The sequence below is a fragment of the Mercurialis annua genome, linkage group LG1-X (assembly GCF_937616625.2).
Source record: "Mercurialis annua linkage group LG1-X, ddMerAnnu1.2, whole genome shotgun sequence".
Classification (NCBI taxonomy): Eukaryota; Viridiplantae; Streptophyta; class Magnoliopsida; order Malpighiales; family Euphorbiaceae; genus Mercurialis; species Mercurialis annua.
The window spans coordinates 2,228,753-2,252,778 of record NC_065570.1 but is presented as its reverse complement, the minus strand read 5'-3'; the positions used below and the strand labels follow the sequence as shown (position 1 = coordinate 2,252,778).

At 33.5% G+C, this 24,026-nt stretch overlaps 3 protein-coding genes across 8 annotated transcripts; 1 reads left to right on the top strand and 2 right to left on the bottom strand.

Annotated features, from left to right (window-relative positions):
* Positions 1–237: 237 nt before the first annotated feature.
* Positions 238–3,696, top strand: LOC126677021 (uncharacterized). Its single transcript, XM_050371443.2, has 5 exons — positions 238–600; positions 831–2,196; positions 2,302–2,568; positions 3,013–3,168; positions 3,354–3,696. Exons 1-5 carry the CDS (start codon positions 593–595, stop codon positions 3,471–3,473), a joined length of 1,917 nt encoding a protein of 638 aa, XP_050227400.1. The 5' UTR covers positions 238–592; the 3' UTR covers positions 3,474–3,696.
* A 151-nt stretch (positions 3,697–3,847) lies between these two features.
* LOC126676995 (lysine-specific demethylase JMJ28) lies at positions 3,848–10,483 on the bottom strand. Of its 5 annotated transcripts, none has more exons than XR_007640468.2 (13): positions 9,448–10,444; positions 9,204–9,349; positions 8,867–8,972; positions 8,647–8,779; positions 8,487–8,550; positions 7,646–8,384; positions 6,308–6,637; positions 5,332–5,865; positions 5,182–5,254; positions 5,014–5,099; positions 4,479–4,598; positions 4,264–4,387; positions 3,848–4,128 (listed from the first exon to the last, which is right to left on the bottom strand). XR_007640468.2 is itself a non-coding variant. In XM_050371416.2 (13 exons), the coding sequence occupies exons 1-12, from the start codon at positions 10,120–10,122 to the stop codon at positions 4,316–4,318; spliced, it is 3,078 nt and encodes a 1,025-aa protein (XP_050227373.1). In that variant the 5' UTR covers positions 10,123–10,445; the 3' UTR covers positions 3,848–4,128; positions 4,271–4,315. The 5 variants fall into 5 exon arrangements, 4 of the variants coding, with proteins under 4 accessions (XP_050227373.1, XP_050227382.1, XP_050227362.1 ...); XM_050371416.2 differs by having other exon boundaries at positions 4,271–4,387; positions 9,448–10,445; XM_050371425.2 differs by having other exon boundaries at positions 4,327–4,387; positions 9,448–10,445.
* A 5,547-nt stretch (positions 10,484–16,030) lies between these two features.
* On the bottom strand, positions 16,031–19,944 carry LOC126665414 (equilibrative nucleotide transporter 3-like). 2 transcript variants are annotated; one of them, XM_050358221.1, is made up of 10 exons: positions 19,633–19,944; positions 19,411–19,464; positions 19,224–19,331; positions 18,568–18,723; positions 18,328–18,471; positions 17,992–18,097; positions 17,447–17,613; positions 17,205–17,365; positions 16,793–17,051; positions 16,031–16,395 (listed from the first exon to the last, which is right to left on the bottom strand). In XM_050358221.1, the coding sequence occupies exons 2-10, from the start codon at positions 19,456–19,458 to the stop codon at positions 16,282–16,284; spliced, it is 1,263 nt and encodes a 420-aa protein (XP_050214178.1). In that variant the 5' UTR covers positions 19,459–19,464; positions 19,633–19,944; the 3' UTR covers positions 16,031–16,281. The 2 variants fall into 2 exon arrangements, with proteins under 2 accessions (XP_050214178.1, XP_050214177.1); XM_050358220.1 differs by having other exon boundaries at positions 19,626–19,943.
* Positions 19,945–24,026: the final 4,082 nt, after the last annotated feature.

The following is a 24,026-nucleotide window of genomic DNA, read 5'->3' as shown; positions in this document are numbered from 1 at the left end:
CAGACGCGTTTCTGACGCGTTTTTGACCTATTCTGACGCGTTTTTGACTTTTTTCTACCCTACTCTCCTTGCAACGTGTCAGCTTCTTGTGGAGTATGTATTTGATGTAATTTTTCAGATTTTGTATGTACTGATGTAATTATTTGGCTGATTAAGTAATGTTGTTATTTGCTTTCTTTTTTTGTATAGTTTTGTCATTTTCTCTTTTCTCTTAAAGCATCACGGCAACTACACCGAACCGAAAGGTTTACCAATTAATAGGCCCAACAACCCGTTTCCTCACACAACAAGAAAACTCCGTTTTTTCCACGTTTCCCCCGTTGCGCCGTTAGCCAGCCACCGCTATATTTAGGTCTCAGGCCACCAATTAACACACAAACAACAAAAAATCACACAATCAAATCAATTCCCTTCAAAACGACGGTCCACGCGACCTGAAACGACGGCCAGTAGAACAAAGCGAAATTTAGAGAATTGATGAGAAAATGCTTACAGAAGCTTCAACAAGAAGCTTCACATTTACTACCGTTAAATTTATTCACCGTCTGCGCATTTTAGCTGCATCCGCCGCTTCTCGCTGCTCTCCGTCACCATGTCCAGGTCATTTTATTTTTCATTTTCGCCTATTTATTTGCTTGTAGCTGTGATTTTATGTTCACTTGAAGTGAAATTGAATTTAGAATTTGGAAATTTTGAGCTAGTTTTTACTTATTCCGTTGTTAGTAATTAATTTCCGCATCTAAATTTATGTTAATTTCAAGAATTTAAGCTTGTTTTTATGTGAAATGTTGCTCAAATATTAGTCTTAAAATCTTAAAATTTCGATGCAGATTTTTGATGTTTCGGAATATTAAGGAAGTTGGAAGATTAATTAACTCTAATCGCGGACAGAGCAAATTAGAATTAAGGAAATATGCGACGTTAGATAATGCAATTGGCTTATTTTCGCATCAAGTCAGATCCTATAGTTCCCGATATAGGTGTCCTTATAGAGGAGGAAGATATTCGACATTATATGGATGCTATGGAATTAAGGAACATTTTCGCAAGAGCTGTGTTCCGTCTTCTAGGAACTATTCGGTTTCATCAGCTAGTAATGCGGCGACACACCAAGCTCAACTTGCTTTTAAAAGGTTTCTTAGAAAAGGTTCTGTCAGTGTCAGTGATCATTCTTTACCTCGTGTAAGTAAGATTGCTCAAGCTGTTAGCTTGGCTTTGACTCGCTCGCACCTGTTAGTACCTGGTGTTTTTGCATTGACATGTGGCCAGGTGGCATGGGCGCAGAGGGCGTCGGAAACAGAGGTTTATCCGTCACAGAATTCTTTGTATATGCGTGCTCAAGATGGACATGCTTTCGTTACTGCATTACTGCTTGGTGCTGTAGAAGGTTTTGTTTTGCTAGCACGATCTTTGTATTTGGCAGTCCTGTTTTCTCCTAGTTTGGTAATGGCACCATTTTTGGACTTTTGTGGACCACAATATAGGAAAATGTGGCTTCATATTGTTCTCCGCACTCTGGAACAAGCAGGTCCAGCATTCATAAAATGGGGTCAGTGGGCAGCTACACGGCCAGATCTCTTCCCCAGAGATTTATGCATGAAGCTTTCAGAACTGCACAGTAAAGCCCCCGAACATAGTTTTAATTACACTAGGAAATCTATTGAAAGAGCTTTTGGTCGCAAGCTTTCTGAAATTTTTGAGAGTTTTGAAGAAAAGCCTGTTGCATCTGGGAGTATTGCTCAAGTACATCGAGCCTCTTTGAGATTTAGATATCCAGGGCAAAAACAGAAAAATCCTATGGTGGTCGCTGTAAAAGTTAGACATCCTGGTGTTGGTGAATCAATTAGGAGAGACTTTGAGATAATCAACTTGGTAGCCAAAATTTCAAACTTTATTCCAACTTTGAATTGGTTGAGATTGGACGAGAGTGTGCAGCAGTTTGCGGTTTTTATGATGTCTCAAGTTGATCTTGCTAGGGAAGCTGCTCATTTAAGTCGCTTTATTTATAATTTCCGAAGATGGAAGGATGTTTCTTTTCCAAAGCCTGTATACCCGCTTGTGCACCCTGCTGTTTTAGTAGAAACGTATGAGCAAGGGGAAAGCGTCTCACACTTTGTTGACGAACTTGAAGGACATGATCGAATTAAAAGTGCGCTTGCTCATATTGGCACTCATGCACTTTTGAAAATGCTTTTGGTAATACTTTACACTTGTTGAATACTGGAAGTTGAAAATTGAACCTGTCATTTTATTGTCTCACTCATAGTCTTGCTTATGGAAAAGGGTAATTTCATTTTTCAGGTGGACAACTTTATTCATGCTGACATGCATCCAGGAAATATTCTCGTACGGACTTCTCAAAACAGTTCTAGAAAAGGTTTCTTTAAATCAAAGCCCCATGTCATTTTTCTTGATGTAGGCATGACTGCGGAGCTTTCCAAGAGTGACCGAGTAAATTTAATTGAATTCTTTAAAGCGGTTGCCCTCCGAGATGGCCGCACTGCAGCAGAATGCACGCTAAGATTATCAAAACAGCAAAATTGCCCAAATCCTAAAGCTTACATTGAGGTTACCTATCTGAAACATGATTTCCTTATATTGTTATTTGTTTTGTTATAGACTTCTCTCAGTTATTCTCTATTAGGATGGTAGAACTATATGCTATTTCTACTTGATAACGACGTTTGAGAAAATTGGAAAATGAATTAGTCTCTTAGGTGGTAAGAAGAGCGTAAATGGTGTCTTAAGGCTTGATAAATTAATATTCAAATGGTTATAATGTCATCAGTGTCATGAGGATAAGAGAAACAATTGCTGCTGTTGGGTAATTTGAATTGCATACATGTAATTCCATTTGTTTAATGAAATGGTTGAATTTTTTGCTGTGATATGGCTGTAATTAATTCTTTATACTTTTGATTCTTAAATTGATCTATCATGGTCTTATAACAAGGTCATGATCATTAGATTTAGAATTATTTGAGCATCAATTCTAAAGTCTTCTTATAACAGGAAGTGGAAGATGCATTCACTTTTTGGGGTACTGCAGAGGGTGATCTAGTTCATCCCGCTGAGTGTATGCAAGAATTACTGGAGAAAGTCAGGCGCCATAAAGTTAATATTGACGGAAATGTTTGCACTGTGATGGTGACAACTTTAGTTCTTGAGGTAATTTTGTTTTTCCAGTTAATGTTTATTTCCTCTGCATGATTCGATTTGAACTGAATGCACTCCACTACACGTAACACTGACACAGTCTTAAATGGGGTGAACCGGATTTCAATTTCTGTTGCTATTAGTCCGTATGAGAAAATGTGACTAAGGATGTTTGCTTTTGGTAATGATTTGTGTAGGGGTGGCAGAGAAAACTGGATCCTGGATACAATGTAATGCAAACGTTACAAACTCTATTACTCCGAGCCGACTGGGCGAAATCTCTTTCCTATACAATAGATGGGTTGATGGCACCATGAGATATGACTTATTTTGATGTTCTTTGATAAAATTTTGATAGTGCTAAGAATTAAAACTATACCAGTTCCCAGAAATAACAAAGGGAGTTTTTGTCCTCTTGGAATTTTAAGCGGTTTTTTTCTGTGCAATTTTTTCTCTGATGAACAATTTGTTTTTTCTCACCTCCACTTGGAAATACTGTAAACCCATAAATTAAAAAATCTGCAAATATTAGCTGTGTTACTGTGTGAAACTCTTTTTTTGTTGTTTTTTTATTTTATTTTCTTTTTGTATATGATAAAATGTGAATTTCTAGAAATGGCAGTGAAGTTGCTGCAAGTGCTGCATTTCTACAATAATTAAGCCTTTCTGCAAGTCAAATTAAAATAAAAAGTAAACAATGATAATCTGGCATCTTCTATTATATACAACCAATTAATTAATCACAATTACATACACCAGCTATAGCGGTAGCGCGACAATGAATGTTAATCTACATCTGCAGAAATTAGTGCTATTGATATCAAAATTTCTGCATGCTGCTATACATGCTATAGCAAATGATCAATACTGCCACAAAATATAATAAGTACAATAGCTCAAATGGCATTTAGTAGACTCATTTTACATCCCATTACCCGTTCTCACAGTTGACCATTTGGCTCACCACTGGTTCTGCAACGACATATAATATAAATAGTTCTGTTAGATCAGCTGTTATTCTGTTAAATCTCGGTAATAATATTAGCAATTAATAAGGCTCGAAATATTAATACAATCATGCACAACATGTTTAATAATGGCGCTTACTCCGCACATGTAAGTTCACGGATTTCATGCACAACATGTTTAATAATGGCGCTTACTCCGCACATGTAAGTTCACGGATTTCTTTGACTGCTCTGCTAATACTGTAAAGGGCCATCTTCTTCACCTGTTTTTTCGAAATAGAAACAAAGTGTTAATTCTCACATGGATGAGCATGAAGAACAGGCATGCTATGCTTATTTGATTGTGTGACAAACCTCGAGACTATCTGCTTTAGCTTTATGGTTCTCTGGAAGCAGACGAAGCTCGTCAACCAGTTGGATACATTCAGTAACATTTTCAGGAGAGACGAAGTCCAGGACCACATTAACACACGACTGCAACATGTATAACATAACAGATGAAATTGCTTATCGAGCTTTTAGATTCCTCATATATGGAATTACAGAACCTTGCACAATATTTCGATTGCAGGACACAATAGTCGAGCATATGGCTAGCACTTGAGACAATTGTCTTTCTTTTTTTAATAAAAAAATTAATCAATTTCATGCAAATAATGGTAGCTAAAGAAGTTCATAAGTTCGAGAACACAGAAGGAATCATTAGGGACAGAGTTGCAATCAATCAGAAAAGAACATGTACACACTACAATAGTAGCAGCGACTTACCAGTAACCAGCAGAATTTAGAATTGCTAATGTTGAAAATATGCAAATATCAATGTTAATGGAACAATAAATTAAAAAAAAGTTCCTAGCATGCACCCTAAAAGTCCCCCATGTCATAATACCTTAAGATTTTGAATTTGGTATGGGCATCCAGCAGGAATGATGACAGCTTCTCCAACATGTTGCTCAAAAGTCCAGGGTTCAATTTCTGCAAGGAACAAGAAGCCGGCATGTTATAAAAGCATTTAGACAAATTACATGAAAAATAAACAGATCAAAGGGATGCTTACTGAATTCTTCCTTGAGCCTCATTTTATGAATTGTATCGAGATAGAAGCTCTGATCAAGTATTTGATGACCAACCTATAGAATAACCAATTAGATCGATCTCTACCATGAATTGATATACTATAGAAGTTATAAAGCCAGCACGAACTTACGTGCTTCCTAAAGCCATACGTTTGAGTGAACTCATTAGAGTGCCTTCTCAAGTATTCAACAAGTTTTGGAACATCCTGTCTGCGGAAGACATCCCACCGGGATCCACAAGATTCAGCAGGTTTTTGCTTTCTAAACTGATCGGAACTTTCTCGATGCTTCCCTTGAAATTTGAGATTTTCTAACGCTCTAGAGTTTCTAACAGGGCCAACGAAAAACTTTGACACCTCAGTATCAGTATCTGTATCAGAATCAGAATCATCATCCCCATCAAGTAGCAAATCCCGATTTTTGATTTTAGAAGTATGTACTTCGCGGCTAGCAGCAGAGAACCAAGACATCCTCGCAACTTTCTTGTGTAGGCTCATTTCTTCTGTGATCATATCATGCATACCTACTTCTTCCATATTTTGTCCATCTAATGGTGCCACTCCATTCACTTGATTTTGTTCCTTGTGTTTTGTCATTAACTTTCTTATGTAATTAAGTTGTTCTGTTGATACAGGGATATCAGCAGTATGTGTCAGAATATTAACCTGCATCATAAAGGGATACAGTGAGTCACAGAACTGGTCTTATTTTCCTCTCCACCAAACATGTGAGGACTCTGGAGGAGTATTTCACGACAGGAGAATAAAAATGGATGAGATGGTGACCCTTGATCTCAAATATAGACCTTGCTGAACAATCTAGGTGAGGTGATCTTGTAAAGACCGACGTTAGTTTTCAGAGTATATGTAAGCAACCATTTTGGAATCATAGAAAAAGCAATTCAAGACCACAAAAGGAGGTTTGGCGAGCAAAATATGCTCATATTTAATTGATATTTGGATATAATTTTTTTGTACATATCTTGCATGATTATAACATTTTCGAGATAATTTTCCGTTCTAACGATCATAAACAGAATAAAAAGTGCACTAGATCCAAAAAAAATAGCAGACTTGAGTCGGCATAGAACAGCACAATGAAACTTACCACATCGTAGGAATCATATCGTAATTTTGTCACAGAATCAGCCTGTAAAATATTCTCACCACTACCATATGAAATATAAATAAACGGACCGAGGTCAGGCTTCATGAATTCTTGAGGCAATTCTGCAGCAATGTTTAAAACACCAGACACAGGATCCATATATTCTGGGAGTGGTAGAGTGTGAAGGATTTCAGCATAATGAGCTGGAAAATGTTCTTGAAATAAATGAGAAGAAAGCCAGCCCTTCAATTTAAGTCTTTCATGCCACATGTTGGCATGTGTTGGGCCTTTTAAGGAACCCATGAAAAGCTGCTTCACGCCAATTTCTACCTGCCACGTCAAATCAAAAATTTAACTCACACGCCGTTTTCTGAAACTATGATGCCATAAAACAATTTCAGCAGAGGCAGATATTACTGAGATGCCATAGCAGGTCTTACTTAATAGAAAATTCAGAAGATACAAATGGAAATGTTAATGTTACTATAAACAAAGGTCGAAATCAGAAGCCGTCTATCACAATTTCAAAAACCAGCAATTTGTACATTCTATCTATATGCACTTGCATTGTCCTGTGACCGGCTCCAAGCAGATTCAACATTTTCCATATAGTATAAAACTGAAGAAAGCATTTTGTGAAGTTATTAATTAAAGCAATCAAATATATCATATAGAACTCATGTTCTTAAGAGAAAAAAGTAGTGTCCTGCCTTTTTAGCTATTCGATTGAATTAGAGCAAGGAGCACCAATCGTTTAGGTAATCTTGGGAAAATTTCTTGCAAAGGAACATTCAAACCAGAGTCAATGTTTGCATTTCTACTTCTAAGCAACAATTATGCACTTTCAACTGATAATATGTCTTATTGTAACATGTGCATGGGCATATAAAATAAGCTTATGGACTTCACAAGTCCAATATTGCAGTTTACCGAACCAGTAAGGCATAACATGATGAACAGCTTAGAAAAAGAGAGGGAGAGTAAATATTATCACTTAGGGCATATTTGGATCAATTCTAGTGTAGAATTCATTTCATTTCTAAATGAATTCTATTTGAAAATCATTTGAAAATGAATTTTAGTGTTTGGTTTTTTGAATTTTAAATATGAAATTGATTTTAAATGAAATAAAATAAATTGAATATTGTATTTTGAGTGTAAATGCACATTTAAATTGTGAAAATTCATTTGAACCAAACGCATATCTTGTAAAAATTCGATTGGATTTTATAAAAATTGTGAAATTCATTTAAACCAAACAATACCTTAATCTTAAACAAATATATAAACAAGCTAACTATATTATGACATTGAAAGTAATTGAGAACTCTTGCTAACCTCAAACCAGTCCAAGCAATCAGCAACCTGCTCGGTCTCAGATTTGGCAGCATTATTTTTAAGGTAAGTGCAGAACATGACTATTGGGTCCCAACTCAGATCAGATGCCCCCTGAAGAACATTACGAACTATTACAGGTTGACCTTTGCCCCAGTGCTTTTGAAAGTGTTCGAGGTTATCCCTGTGAATGTCCTTAACAGTAGGATAATATAGAAAGTTGTCATTAGATTGTTCTCTTGCAGCTGCTTCTTGCATCTGCATATTCCCATCAACTTCACAATTGATATCCACACATAATGAGCAGCGAGAAAAAACATCTATAGTTTCTGGCAACTCATAACAACCTATAAACTCCTCTGAACTTATTTCCAGTTCCTTGGTCCAACTTGAGGGGAAAACACAACATAATTCAAGGAGATTATTGCCACAACCACCAAACTCTGTCGGCGGACAAGGTATGCCACCATTACCATCAGATACTTTCGAACTGGGACATGACATAGAACATTCAACATTTTTCCTGCCATTGTTCTGTTTATAAACACACACTGATTTCATTTCCAAATATTGGTTTCCAGACATATCAGCTTTCTTTCTAGTAGGACACTTGCATAGAAGGCCTTTAACACTCCCACGTAAGCTCCCTTTAAAGATGTCCCGACAACAATTTAAGCAAAGGTAATAAGAACAGCTTGGGCAGCTTCTATGGAAATCAACAATGAAAGTCTTACAATTGTTGCTGCTCCAGGAGTCAAATTATGCAGCAAAGAGAAATGGGAGAATTAAATTTTATCTGAAGTATATCAATTACATAATAACATTTTAAAAGAAGAGAGCATACCAAGCATACTGCTTGCTGCATCCAGCTTCAGCCTGCTGGACTTGAAGATCAGATGGTTTCTGGCCTGTTACACAAAGAACAAGATCAGAAGAACAATCCCCCGTGGGAAAGCAGTAAAAGATTAAACCAAAAGATGAATACGCAGAACGATCATGACTACCTCTTATTTTTGCCTCTAATTCTAGCTCAACGCTCTGATCTTGATTTATTTCTTTCAATACAGGAAGGAGCATACAGATCAAATAATGAAAATACAAAACTTTGTTGACTTTACTCTTGTCCTTGGAGATGCCCTGAACAAATATGTTTGCATAAGTTCAAATTTGTGAGCATAGAATGCAATTGAATTAGTTCATATCTAGATAAATTAGATATCAGACCTTACATTCAATGTCCCTACTTTGAACTGCTGAGCAGGTCTTACAGGTACAAGTTCCACGGCAAACTGGACATGCAATCTTAACTTCTTCTTGCATATCAAAGTACCTAAATTTCATTAAAGCATCATGAATACTAGTAAGATTTCATGCCATCCAAATGTTTCGGTTCCTAAAAGTGTATTAGGTTCGTATTTGCCGATTCACGGAACTACATTAACAATGAGCTTCAAAGTCCTATTTTTTTTACTCTCTTTTAATACCATTCTGATCAAATGCTTTCGAACTAATAAAACAAAATAACGAAATTAGGGACAAAAATAAAGCAATATAAACATACTGTTTTTTGATGCACTCCATGCAAAAGAATTGCTTCCTGCAACTAGAACACCTAATTAAACTCTTCAATCCAATTCTCCTACACCAATGGCACTTTTTCCTCTTCCCTTTTCTCAATCTCACTATATCCTTCTTGAAAGGCACAACCTAAATCAAATCAACACAAATATAGCTCATTAACCGAAATTTAAGACAGCAAAGTAAACGGTTAGAATAATAGGTAATGTATATAAAAAAAAAACAACCTGCAATGGACCGGCCGGCATTGGCTCGATATTTTTAGACCTAAAACACCTTCTAGTAAGTGCATTAAAATCAGCAGCAACAGCTCCGATTTTGATATCGCACCGACTAGTAGAACAAGAACCACCTCCATTGCTAAACTTATGTTTAGCAGGAGAAATTGCCATCAAACCATTAGGCAAATCTCTCATTAACTCACCTTCTTCACTATTACTACTACAGTCCACGTCGTCATCATCATCATCATCCCCATTACCATTATTAATTTCCTTAACTACATTGTTCTTGATATTTTTCTTTTTATTTTTCTTTTTTTTATCAACTTCTCTATTCAAAACCATTCTAATCAACTCCAATTGCAAATCCCCTCTACTTTCACCCCCCAATTGCTTCTTCTTCTTTTTCTTCCTCCATTTCCCCAATTTCTGTGCCCTAATTCCACCATTTTCATCAGAAATTGAATCCACATTATTCTTCAATTTCTTGCTATTAATATAATTCCTCTGTATCTTCAATGACTCCGGTACTTTTCTCTTGTACTGTCTATGCCTACCTTGAAGATGATGAACTTCGCAGAGCTTTTTGTCCTCCAATACTTTCCGATTGCACCGCCATTGCCGGCCGTCTGTTCGCTTGCAACGGAGGTGCTCCGGCAACGGCTCGTTCTTCGCCTCCATTAATCAACAGAGATTGAGATTATTTTTTTTCCAATTTTCTCGAGAAAGTGACAGAAATTTTCTCGATGGAAAGAGTGAAGTGAGGGTTTTAAGAAAGGGCATTTATGTGAGTTTTGAGTATTGAGAACTGATGGCAAAAAGATGTAATTATTGGGAAAAGGGAAGTCTAATTTGGTCTTAAAAATTGTTCAAGTTTAGTCAGTCACGATCCTTAATTAGATTAGTAAGAGATTCCACACAATTTGAATCTTTTGATGAATTGAAATTCTTTTTGTTTTTTATTTTTGTTCTGTTGATTTTTTGGACTTGATTGAAAAATTCTGCTGTTTTTTGGACTAAATTGTAGAATTCTGCAGTAACAGAATCTGAATGTGGAGCTACTGTGATTCAATTACGGTTTTCGAGGGGTTGAATTTTAATTTTGTGATTTGTTTGTGCACAATGTGAGAATTGGAAGGTGTTAAAAGTTATCAGAAAATTTAAGGATTTTGCAGAATGTAATTTATGTCAGCTTTCATTTGCTGTGATTTTTGCAGTTTTAATATTTGTTTCTGCAACTGATATAAGTGAATATATATTTTTTGCATGATTATAATCTGTAATTTCTAGTATTTCTCTTAGCTTTAGCTCGTTAACTAGGTAACACCGACATGGACATGAACGTAAAAAAACATGACATTTAAATACAGCGAAACAGTATTGTTTTAATATTTTCTGTGTCACAAATAAAATTTTATGTTCGAAATGTCAAGTTCTCGACACGTTTCTGAGACAGGAAACGCCGGTCGAATGAAGTGTACCCGCTGCCTATTGATGTCTTACTTTTTGTTCCTAATGCAACAAGTTAATATAATACCCCTGTATTGGTAAGTTAGATTAAGCATTTGGAAATGTGTTTTAATTCTTTTAAATTTTTTAATGACACTTGTACATGATCGCGTCCTGATGTGCAACATTTGACATTGGACTATAATAAATTGACAGATTTGTCAATGAAAAAAGAGGCCTTGTTAAGTTTAAAGGCAATTGTAATAACTAAAATAAGTAAACGGAGCTGTAGAGCAGATTTTTTCAGACAACACAAGCAAATTAGTTTTTCTTTTCTGATATTCAATAAATTTTCATTATAAATAATCAGAAACTGTCATTTAGTAAAATATTCGTAAAAGTTTGACAGCCAATCTCGATAATATGGCAAGAAACGACCATTCTACACTAACACATACGTTGTTTGGTTTCCAGATCTCTTTGTAAAAATAAAAGACTGATTTAAGATATATTTTTATAAGATTGAGCAATCTTCAAATAAACATCGCCCTCTCTCGAATTCAAATTTCTTAGACTCGTAATTTTATCTATAGCGTTGCCTCCAATTTGAAATATAGCGCCAAATTCGATAACCAGATTTGATCACTTTTTAACCAACTAAAGCTTTTTTAGTTTTAAAAGCTCAACTGATTTAGGCTCAAATGCACTTAAAATCCTGACTTCCCTGTGCAAGCAAACTAAATAGTAACTCGTAAAAAATGTGGTGTTTGCTGTTACAAACTAAACGAAAATAAAACACCAGAATAGTTATATGAATGAAATGAAAACGATAAAATTATATTTTCAAATACTTATAAGTGTCTCTGAAAACAGAAGTAAAACTGAAATACTTAAAATTCGATAAATTTCCGTATATCATAAGTTACAATTGCAAGAAGAATCAATATAGAATATTGGCATAGGTTGAAACGAAAATAAAAATAAAAATTATAGAAGACATGTGATTACTTATTGGATTCTGGAGAACCTATTCATGATAATACAAATTAGACCTGTCTAGTACTAGGATTTGGATTACTGTATAATGTGCTTCTTTTTGTTTGAACATTAACCAGAAGAACAACTTTTCATTACAAAATGTGTAAAGTACATCAATGCCATGGGCTTCTAAATTTTAAAACATTTACACTTGCTCAAACTTAACTAATGCATTAAAAAACCAATTACATTAGTTTTTAATTAATATTTTTTGCATCCATTTCAATATTTATAGATTTGCAATCAGCATCCTCTTGTCACTTGTGAATCTGGCTGTGACATTGCTCACCTTGCCATGATCAGACAAAATGGTTGGTCGACAAATTTATCGTGACCACTTGAAGATATATCGATCTTAAGAAGACCTTCGATCGGCTTAAACTTACATTTCGGCATTGCACGAGTAGAATGCTACTAAGTTAAGTAAAAGCGCGAACCTAAAAGCGAGGCAAGCTGGATTTCTTTTAGCGAATCCCATTTTAAACTAGTTATGAAAGGCTGCGCGATGCTCTATTAATTGATACAAAACTAATAAATAAATAAAATGAAATCGATGAAACAACTAAAATAAATAAAACAACCGTTAAATTTCATCTAACAGCTTTAACGGTCCACAACAACCGAACCAACCAACCAACCAATCCATCATTTTCTTTTTCTGGTAAATGAGATCACCGAGTCATTGTCATTGGTATAAAATAATTAAGCTGCACTTTATAAACTTAAAATTTAGATTAATGAGCTTAAAATAGCATAAACAAAGAAATATCTAAAGAAAATGTAGGCACCAATTTATCCAAAAAAAAAATGTAGGCACCAATAAATCATAAAGTAAAGTGAAAATGAGAATTTACTTACTTTTTCTAAAGAATTTGTTGAAAGAATTATTCCAGAAAAGTGAAAAACATAATTGAATGCAGCGCTGGTGAAATCATCGATCCCACATTATCAAATAAAGAAATTTTAAAAAAAAAAGAATTAGAAGTTTCATCAACGCTGCACTCAATGATGTTTCTCCTATCTGGTTGGATTATGAATTGCAAATAATACCTAAAAGATTCTTAATATTTATAGCAACAACGTTGTAGTACATCAACTCTTTGTAGTTGTACTATGTTAATCACATTACTGGATCTGGATGTAATAAATTTATTTTATTGTACTGCATATTACATTTGTACTTACCTCTTGTACTGCATTTCCCAAGTTCAACCTTCATCTCTCTGCATCTGATTTTTTGTTTTGGTTTAAAAATATGTTGTTATGCTTTTCTTAGCATTACAATTTCTTGATATAGTTTAATTCTTTTTATTTGGTAGGTCCAATTTTAGTTTAGTTGCTTAATTTTATATAAAACCTTAATGTTTTATTAGTCAACCAACTAACTTTGTACTAAGTTTGTAATGGAATATGTTGATGTAAATCTGTAGAATTTTTTTAAAGATGAAAATTAATTCAAGACAAATATAATATTATATATCATACTAAATACTCCCTCCGTCCCATTTCAGAAGGGACATATCCCATTTTTATTTGTCCCACTTAAGAAGGTCATATCGTGTTTTTTATGCCAATTTATATGAATTTTCCTTTTCTACCCCATTTCTCTTTCCATAATTAATGACTATTAGCTTATACACAAAATACAACACTATCATAAATAGGGTAAAATAAGAAAACACTATAATAATTAATGCTTTCTTAATATATGTGAAAAAGTCATTTGTCCATTCTTAAACGGGACGGAGGGAGTATCATTTTCATAGCCTACTGAAATAAATATTAGGGATGTTACAAACTGAAGTGAACCAATCCAACCAAGAATTAATGGCTAGTCAACTTTTTTTTTTGATAAATGATAATTGTATTAGCACGTCCATAAAGCCGTGAAAGGCAGAAGGCCGAAGCCAAAAAGACTATGATCTTTTTAAAAAACTTGTTCGGTTTGACTTAATTATTAAAAACATTCAAAAAATTATTTAATTCGGTTTTAATATTTTGAAAACTATATATATATATATATATATATATATATATATATGAAAAGAAACATTGTTTTTAAATAAATAATTTTTTGTATTTCAATAAAATTGAAAATCAAACTGAATTAAACTAAATTGTATCCCTTTAATACAGTTATATTTTTAAATTTAATTAGTTTTAGTATGTTTCACTACCAAATATAAACGAAGGAACTAACAAATTTATATCCATGGGAGTTCCAAGTTCAATTCTCCAACCCCATTGTAATAAAAAAATTCACCATGGAAAAATTAAAAACAAAAATAAAAATCAGGAGATTAAATAATATATACAAATTCATTGTCAACCATAGATTATATACACTTGCATGTTCTATGAATTAGTTATTTACAAGAAATGTATCTTACAGAAAGATTCGAAAACTTGCAACAAAAGAACAGAATCGATAATTACACCAGAAAATGTAAATTAATTTGATCTATTTCGAAAAATGATCTTACCCTGAGCATCTTCATGCACAATAGGCAAAACATCCTGAGGAGGAACATACCAAATCTTCGGCTTCTCTAATCGCTGACCAATTCGAGCCAATTTATCCGCCGCTCTATTCCCTTCTCTATAAACATGACTAACCATGCAATGATCAAGTTCCAGGATGATCATATTAATATCGCTCACGTGCTTCTGCATTTCTGCACATCTAACCTCTCGTTTTTTCACTACAATTTCCAACAATGTCTCCGCATCTCCTTCGAGCCACACATGGCTCCATCCGTATTCTAAAACCAACTCAAGACCGCGTTGAAGTGCAGCCAATTCTGCGATCGTGCTCGTTGTTTTTCCGATGGACTCGGCGTAACCGAGTAAGAATTCTGCTTTGTGATTCCTGAAGATGCCTCCGATGCTTCCTTTACTCTCCCTGCCTTTGCATGAGCCGTCGAAGTTTAGTTTTGTCCACCCGATCTTAGGTTTTTCCCATGTTACCGGGACAGGATTTTTGTGGCAGTTTCTGATTAATATGCCAAGCGGGTTTTGTACTATTTTCTGGCTCCGAAAGATTTTCATATACGGCAACATTGTACATATTAAAATTTTCAAGATTATTTAAAAACAAAATATAACTCATAAACTAAAGATGGAGAAAAAAATTAATTGAAAAGCTTGGAGTTGAGTGTTGGATTAATGATATTTGTGATTCGAGAAAAAGGGCTGCATTGGATTTGAAGCAAAGATTTAGTCCATGTTCACCATTGAATTCTAACTGTAAAAATCTAATGTAAATTCTATTGCTAAATTTGTATTCTTTGCATGCACAAATGTTAACGCCGACGGTTAATATTGAAGATAAAAACAGCAAAAGTTAATTGCGGAAAAGGTTAATCCGGTCCTTAAATTTGTGATCCAAACTTAAATGACTCACTTTCAACTATTTTGCAATTAAGAACAATATTCTCAATTGTTAGGTCTATTATGGACAATATTTGTTGTTTTTCGATCAATAAAGAATAAAATTAGGTCATTCAGGTCCCTGAATTTGATCATATTATTCTTAAATGACCCAATAATAAAAAATATTGTCCTTATTTATTTGACCTGAGTTATAAGTTGAAGGACCCATATTGACTCTTCGCTCAAATTTAATTTGCGAGAACTACGGACAGAGCGGTTGTATGGCTAAATTCATGGCTTTAAAGCCCAATTATTATTCATGGGAGCCTATTGGCTGGCCTTTGAAATTTTTTATTTTATTGGCCCTTTTACTTGTTTTATATTTTAATTTTAATTTTTTTGGTTTGCATTTTTCTTATAATTATAGAAGAGTTCTAATTGCTGCCACTACTGATAAAATAGCACTCTAAATAATTGTATTCTAGCTTAAATATTAAGATATCAGTAATTTTAAACCATTGATAACATATCAAAGCATTACTATTATTTTTTTATTATTGTTGTTCTTAATTAAGGTGAAGTTATTGAATTCAGAAGAAAGAGCTAGTATAAATAAGTTAATTTTTTTAAAATCACCAATAAATTTTATGAAAACAATAAATAAAGATAATATGATTGGTTTAAATGCTGGAACTCACAAGTGTGTTAATTAAAATTACATGTTTGGAGATTTAAAAAACAATTCTATCTTTTCAGCAGTTCAAAAATTATCATGGCCAAACGATAATTTTAAAATTGTTGATACCAATCTTGACTCACAACTGAACAATTCAATAAATCTAAACTAAAAAAAATAAAAAGTTTTGTTGATGCCATATTTACAATGCATAAATTAGTTATGCATTAACATTGAAGGCAAATTGCATCTAACATCTAAATAAACAAAAAACATAAAGAAAATTTCTTCACATAACTATTTCCTCAGAATGCATTCTTTTTGCCAATTAGCCACAGCCAATCAAGAGCAACACCAGCAAATATGCCTCCCAAGAGGAACACCACAAGCAAATTACCCAAAGCATTTTGCTCCGGTCCCTGCAAAACCAAACCGAACCGAAATTTTCATAAGAAACTGAAGATAAATTAAGGGTGTAAAGAGTCGAGACAACTTGAGATTGACTAGAAATATACTCGAATCCGACACGAGTCAAGCTCGAGTTCAAGCAACTTGAATTAATTATCGAGTCGAGTTCAAAGTCCAAAATACTTGACTCAATGAGCTCGCGGTAATATTTGTATAAATAATCGAATCGAGTCGAACTCGAGTTTCACTTATTCCACCTAGTTCAAACTCCAAAAATGAAACTCGAGAGTTCGAACTTCAGATTTTAGAATAGAGTCGAGCTTGAACTTGGCAGGACTCGCCTCGATTACACCCTAAGATAAAGCACAATAATAACTAGATATGAATTTACATATTAAGAATACAAACCTTGTAGCCTTTGGGTGCCACAGTCATGACACAAACAGTGAGATAGCCATTAGTTAATCCCAAAAATGAAGTGAGCATGATCATCCATCCTTGATCAGCGTATTTTGCCGTGAAGTAAAATGCAGGAATTAGTAGGAAACGTAAAAGAATTGAAATCATTAGACCCTTTCTTGATTCCATTTTGAGGCATTTCACTAGAGGAACATATCTTCCAATAAGATCCCAGAAATTGTACATTGCTATCAAAACCACACCATACCTGAAAAAATCCAAAATTAAGTCAGCCATGTCATTAGGGTCAGTAGTGTGCAAAAATCGAATCGTACCGAGCTAAGAAAAAGACTATTCATAAATGACGGAGTTGACTCATTATAAATGCGGTCTAACCAAGAATCTCGGATAAAAAACGTACCAATCGCCCAACTGATGGTCACCAGTATCTTCCATTAAGAATCCAGGGAATATAGATAATGTGAGCACATAGATTAGAAATAAATCAAGTGCATAATCAATATTTTCTCGGAGCAATTGTTTAGTGCTCAATCTTTCATTGAGTTTGAGATCATCTACACCCTACATAATAAACCACAATGTTTTAGGATTAGATTTTCAAACTCATAAACATAAAGATTGAGCATTAGAAATTTGCAGTACATCTTTTGTTTGAATTCCAGCAGCTGCAAGATCAGCTGAGACAGTTTTTGATCCTTCTGAAGCTGCTTTCGCTCGGTAGTACTTGACGATCGGCAGTTTGGGGAAGATAAATGCATACATGATGAAGCATAGAAACTCCAGAAATGCGGAGATGGCTAAAAATAAAACTGCAAAAAGATTGAACAAAAATGTCATCAAAAGTCTCATTTATGGATTCAGATAGGGGTGTAAATGAGTCGAGCTACTAACGTTTAATTTCGAGTCGAACGTGAGTATCAATTAAAAAGACTCGTGAAGCATCTTACATACTTACATTTTCAACAAGTAAGTTATTCTTTGTTGAACTCAAGTCAAGTACGAATTCGAACACGACTAGCTAGAATGTTGTTTGAGTTCGAACTCGAGCTTGACTATGTAAAGTCCATTTGAGCTCGAGCTTGAACTTGAGGTGGAATAACAAGTTCGAACTCAAACTCTAGCTTGTCAACTACTCTAGATTCAACAACTATGGAATTCCATAAATGTTTAGTTTAACTGTCACATACCAACTCCCTTTCGGAGCCCATCATGGACCTTATCAAATGCTGCTTTTGTAATTAGCCTCAAACCAGAGGTTAGAGCTCCTGCTGCAGCCATCCCACCAAAGAAAGACTATAGGACATAAAACAAAAATTCTATAATCAGCCTCACAATAACTATACGAAAACGCCAACACAGAAACGGAAAACAGCAAAATGATATCTTTTACAAGTATAGATAAAAGATATATAGTTATGAAGTTTCAGAAGTATTTTCAAAAACAAAAACAGACAAAACATATGATTCGAGAGCAACATAGCAAATAACTAAAGGCACAATAAAGAATTACAAGTAGGACTGACCTGAATGAATTCAGGGCACATGAAAGATAAGTCTCCAACCATACCACCCTGAACATGAGCATCAGCAAGTCCAAAAACTGCAACTATAGCACAAATACCAAGAAACGTTCCGAGATCTCCTTTCCCGGATGTAATCAAGGCCATCTGTCATAATTCCATCAAAACAAAATGACCTAAATTAGTCGAAAACATGTCGAATCAAACCATATCGTAACAAAATAGAGCGTTATTCAAACTTACAATCATGAGCATGAAAGTACTTATTGCAAAAAGTATGTATCCAGCTATGTTCCTCTTCCTGGTATTAATCCTTGACTCATAGTATGCAAGAATTGCTATTGTCCCAAGTGCAAACGGTTGGTAAACCAGAGTAAGTACCCTTGAAGGATGGTAACTCTTCAGATAAACAAAAAAAAACAGTAAATTTCTGAATTATCACAAAACAGACAAAGTAAAAACTTTTTGGTGAAAAGGACTCACTCCGCTGAGCCGAAGCTCAGAATCATTGTCAAACCTCAGAATCTAGACTGCCCGCAGGCTAGGTAGCACGGACACTTCATTCAATCGACGTTTCCCGTTTCGGAAACGTTTCGGACACGAAACTTCATTTTATACATAGGAAACTTTAAAATTATACCATTTCGCCGTGTCCAAGTGTCCCGTTTTCCCGTATCCGTGTCCGTGCTACCTAGCACGCAGGCAGTATACCTAGCAAATCCGGGCTATAATGGCCGAGCAGTCCAACTCCAACCACTCCATATTTAAGAAAATGCGTAGCCGGAGTTAGAACACATGATCATGGCAACTATATGGCTGAGAGTTAGACCACTTGACCAAACCCGTTCGGGTGACTAAGCAAAAACTTTAAGGATGATAAACAAATTTTTTCTACTCACCGCAGGGAACAAGTTGTAGTAGTAATCTCCAATAGTTAACATACTGTTCCATGATGCAAGTGACCCAATTCCAAGAACCCAACAAACAAAAATTGCTTTATATTTTCCCTGTAAATCAAGAATATTAAATAAACTCCATGATATTAAACTAAACACAATGAAAAATAATTGTGACCAGAAAAAAAACCTCGAGCCTCGCCGGAGCCGCTTCTCCGGCACCGTTTGCAGTTGCCATGATACCCTGAAAACACAATCAAGATTATATATTTACTAAGATTATATCTAGAATCAAATTCAAAGAACAATGATACATTACAATTATATTATATAGTTTTAATACAAAATATTAAAGCCGGTCCATGATTATCAAGATCAGAAAATTAAAAAGAAAATCAAGTGTACCCTTTACTTTAATGGCCGCTGGTAAAGCTGAGCAGTATAGTATTGAGTGTATATACTGCAGAATCCAAAATTAAAGGAAGATTCTTAATTCATTTGCTTTTATAAAGTGATTTTGAATTGTCAAACCAAATAAAAATAGGAGTTTGAGAAAATTTGGAATCTTTGATTTGATGATAAAATTGGAATATTTGAGAGCCAGTTAAATAGAAGACTCTTAACAGAACAGATTCTTTAAGTATTTTAAAATGGTAAGAATCCTGACGAGTGTAGAATTCAAATTGCCATAAAAATCGGGTGATTTGTTATTTATTTGTGGAAATTTTAAAAATTTGTAGTAATTAAAAATTGAGGGAGTTGACATTGCCACCTAAGGATATTGAAAATAACAAGAAACAAATGAGATGTGTATGAATGTAGAAATTTTATCGGCAGAAACAAACTTATGTTCATATTACGTTTATTTTATTAATTAACAAATTACACTCAAGTGATATTTCTGCTAAGGTTATGGGAGTAAATTTTTCACAAACATCAAAAATAAAAAATTCAAAAAAAACTTTATTTTTTTTGATAAGTGAAGAGGGAGAAATGTTTGTGGGGGAAATTAAACCTACGACCTTAAATGTCTAGCGTCTATACTATTTGAGTGTAGATTTGTTCATTGGATGGACTTGGGCTGGGCCCGATCCGGACTTGACAGGCTTTATTAATTTTATTCAAGTCCAAATTCGCCCCGAGTTCGGTTTTGCACTATATAAATGCAGGTTTGGACTGGATTTTTTCGAACTTATATAAAAAAATGTATCGAAAAAATTCGAATCTACCTAGAAAATAATGGGATTTTTTAATATTCGGGCTCGAACGCCCATATACCCAGAACATGTCTATTTGAGTGCACTATGTGGTATTTGTTTATTATATAATTTAATAATAGAAATAAATAAATATTATGTTGTCAAATAGATGCTATATTGAATTATTAGAGTATGCATTCAATCTGAACCACATCAAACTAAAATTATAAAATATACAACAAATTTAAATTAAGTTGGTTTGATTTGGTTGACATTTTTAATCTGATTTGTTTATTTTATTTTTATTTATATTAAATTAAGCTAATTTTTTTATTTAAAATTAAACCGGAATAAAAAAACATTGCTTATATTATAATAAATCAAATCAAGTCAAATTTATTAATTTAGTTCGGTTTAGTTTTATTTTTGGGCAGTTATAGTTTATTAAAAAAATGGGATGGTAAGTAGCACATGAATAATTACAATATGAATGCAGAATAGAGCATTCACACGCTATTTCACATGCAAATTGTTTCCCATTGATTTTCGGCAAAAACACTTATCACACTTTGTTTTTCAATTGAGTTTTTCTATTTTCATTAGTCATAATTTAAGTCCCTGTATTTTAATTTTATATACATTAGATCTCCCCATTACACAAATAAAAAGGATACATTCCACTGTGTTGTTAATGCGATTAAAATATAAAATTATTTCCTTATTTTAAAAAAAATTGGTTTCTGCATTTTCATATTTGTTTAAAAGTGCAAGTTCTTAAATCAGTTTTTTGGTCCGACTTGACGTTGTTTATAATATATTTTAGGTCAAATGTCGTAAAAAAGCCAAACTTTTCACAAAAGTCCCGACCTTTCAGTTTTGTCGATTTTGGCCAAAAACTGATTATTTGGTTTCACAAAAGTCCTGACCTTTCAATTTTGTCGATTTTGGCCAAAAATATATTATTTGGTTTCACAAAAATCCTGACCTTTCAATATATGTGCATGCCATGTAGGCGCCACATAGGCAAATTGAAAACAAATTGAGAGCTGGCCAAAATTGAAACCAAATAATCTGTTTTTGGCCAAAATCGATAAAATTGAAAGGTCGGAACTTTTGTGAAACTTTTATAAAAGATTTGGCGTTTTTACGACATTTGGCTTATATTTTATGATGAATGATGGAGAAACCCAATGTTTACAATTAATGTATATAAATTGTAATAAAGGGATCTAATTCAATAAATATAATAGTACATGGACTCAAATATGCATTTTGCCTTAATTTTCTTTTTTTAGTACTTTTGACCTGTTTTGATTGGTTGTTATGTATGGAAGTTCTTTTTTCAGCGCAGCAGATCTCGTAATGTTGGAATGCGCAACATATTAAATACCAAAATAAAGGTCTGAATCTGATCAGGATTTTCTATTCTATCAGCTGCCCAATCCTTCCTTCCAAATGTACAGACTCAGTAGCCACTAATCTGTCTTTTTATAGTATTTACTTTTACAAAACATAATTTCTAAATTTCTATGAGTTATAATACGACAACTCGTCTGTTAAAAAAAATAGACCTAATCACTTAAAAACCCTCCACGTTGTAACTTTTTTTCGTTTATACCCTGACGTAGGAATTTTTTCAATTGTACCCTATTTCGAGTTTTTGGATTTCAACTTTACCCCAATGAGTTAATTTAACCTTTTTATTTGAAAAAATATGTGAATTAATCCTTCACTTTTAACATGTATTCCAATTAAATATTAAAACTATTAATAATACAAAAACACCATCTTTCTCAAAAATTTCAATTAATAATAAAAAACATAAAACAACACCACCAAAGTCTTTTTGTACAACAACAACGCCAAAGTCTTTTTGTCCGACACGTAGCTGTTTCCTCTGAATTCGGACAAGAGGAGGATGTTTCTAGCCACGGTGGCGGTGGCCGTAGACTCTCTGAAGAACATAAATTGTTTGTCGGTAATCTTCCCTTTAATGTTGACAGTGCTCAGCTTGCTGGTTTGTTTGAAACCGCTGGAAATGTTGAGATGGTTGAGGTATAATTTTCTATTTTTCTCAAGTTTTTCTTTTTTGCTTTCTGGGTATGTTTGCTTTTGAAGTTCTAGTGATAAGGGTACTTCAATTTGTTGAAAAGATTAAAAATGTTAGTATCTGTTTTGACAAAATTAAGGATGGTAATAGAGTTGGTTGAGTTTTTTTCATTTGAACATTTATTAAGTTAAAGTACTTGTTTGTATTTGTCCAAACAGAAAAAATATGATATAAGCCTTCTATTTAATTGTTTTTAGTGTTTTCATCCTTAAATTAATTAGTTTGTCAAAAATTTTAAAACTGGGGTAGAGTTGAAACCCAAAAACCCGAAATAGGGTACAATTGAAAAAATTCCTACGTCGGGGTATAAACGAAAAAAAATTACAACGTGGAGGGTTTTTAAGTGATTAGGCCAAAAAAATACATAACCTCGGAGTGTTTATCTCATAAAATAATTATATAATATCATATATATGATAAATCAATAAGTATTGTGATAGAGAATCTTTTAACTATTATTTAGTTTTTTAATTTTTAAAAATTCCGTTTGATTAACGCACAATCAGTTTTTTGCGCGAATAAATGACATGGCGATTGCATTGAATAATTTTCTGAGGATTTAACCTAAAAGAGATCTAAAAAGTATAGTTTATAATAATAAATATGTCATTTATAAATAAATATAAATACAGTTTGATCAAAAAATGTATAGAAACACATTCAAGAACATACAAAAAGTACATAACAAAAATTTCAATCAAAGTAGCTTGTTTCCAATTGCGTTGATAATTTTTTTGAATGTGCAATTCGACAATTCATTCAATAATAATTAAATAGTTGATTACTTAATTTTTATTAAAAAAATATTAAAAATTGTTAGAATTGGCGCCTATAATTTTATTTGATTTAAGAATCAGTTATTAAATATTTGAGATTATGATGGATAATAATACAAATTTTATAAAAGAAAAGTAACATTCAGGAAGTAAGATTAAAAAATCATAAAAGTAGTAAAAGGATTCTCTTATATTTGTGTTCATTAAATAACAAAAAATGGTCCACCGCCGACTAATAAATTAATCGACAATAAACTAATTAAAATTTAAATAAAAAAATGAAAAAGAATAAAAAAAAAAAAAAAAAAAAAGGAAAGCGATTATAATTCTAAAGAAAAAACAGTTGTAAAATCTAACATTCTTAATTAATTCAGTCGGATCAATATGCATGTTACTTGAAACACATAAAACAATTGCATTGGATATAAGATCAAGAAACGAAACTTGTTTCGGAAACGTCCATTGGCTCTTAATCCCCTAACGCCATCTAGATCGAAAGTTATGATTTTCTTCCTTATGATCTCAATTAGATGATAGCTTATTCTCATGACTTATGTTTTCTCCAAACTTTATGAGAAAACCAGATAATACTTCTTATGAGATTAAGAAAGAGACCTAACTATATATACTCCTTAAAGAGTTCAACGGGCTCCCATCAAAACTCGTTAACTCCAGCTTGCACTTTATCTTCCACACATAAATAGAGTCCAGCCCATCTTTA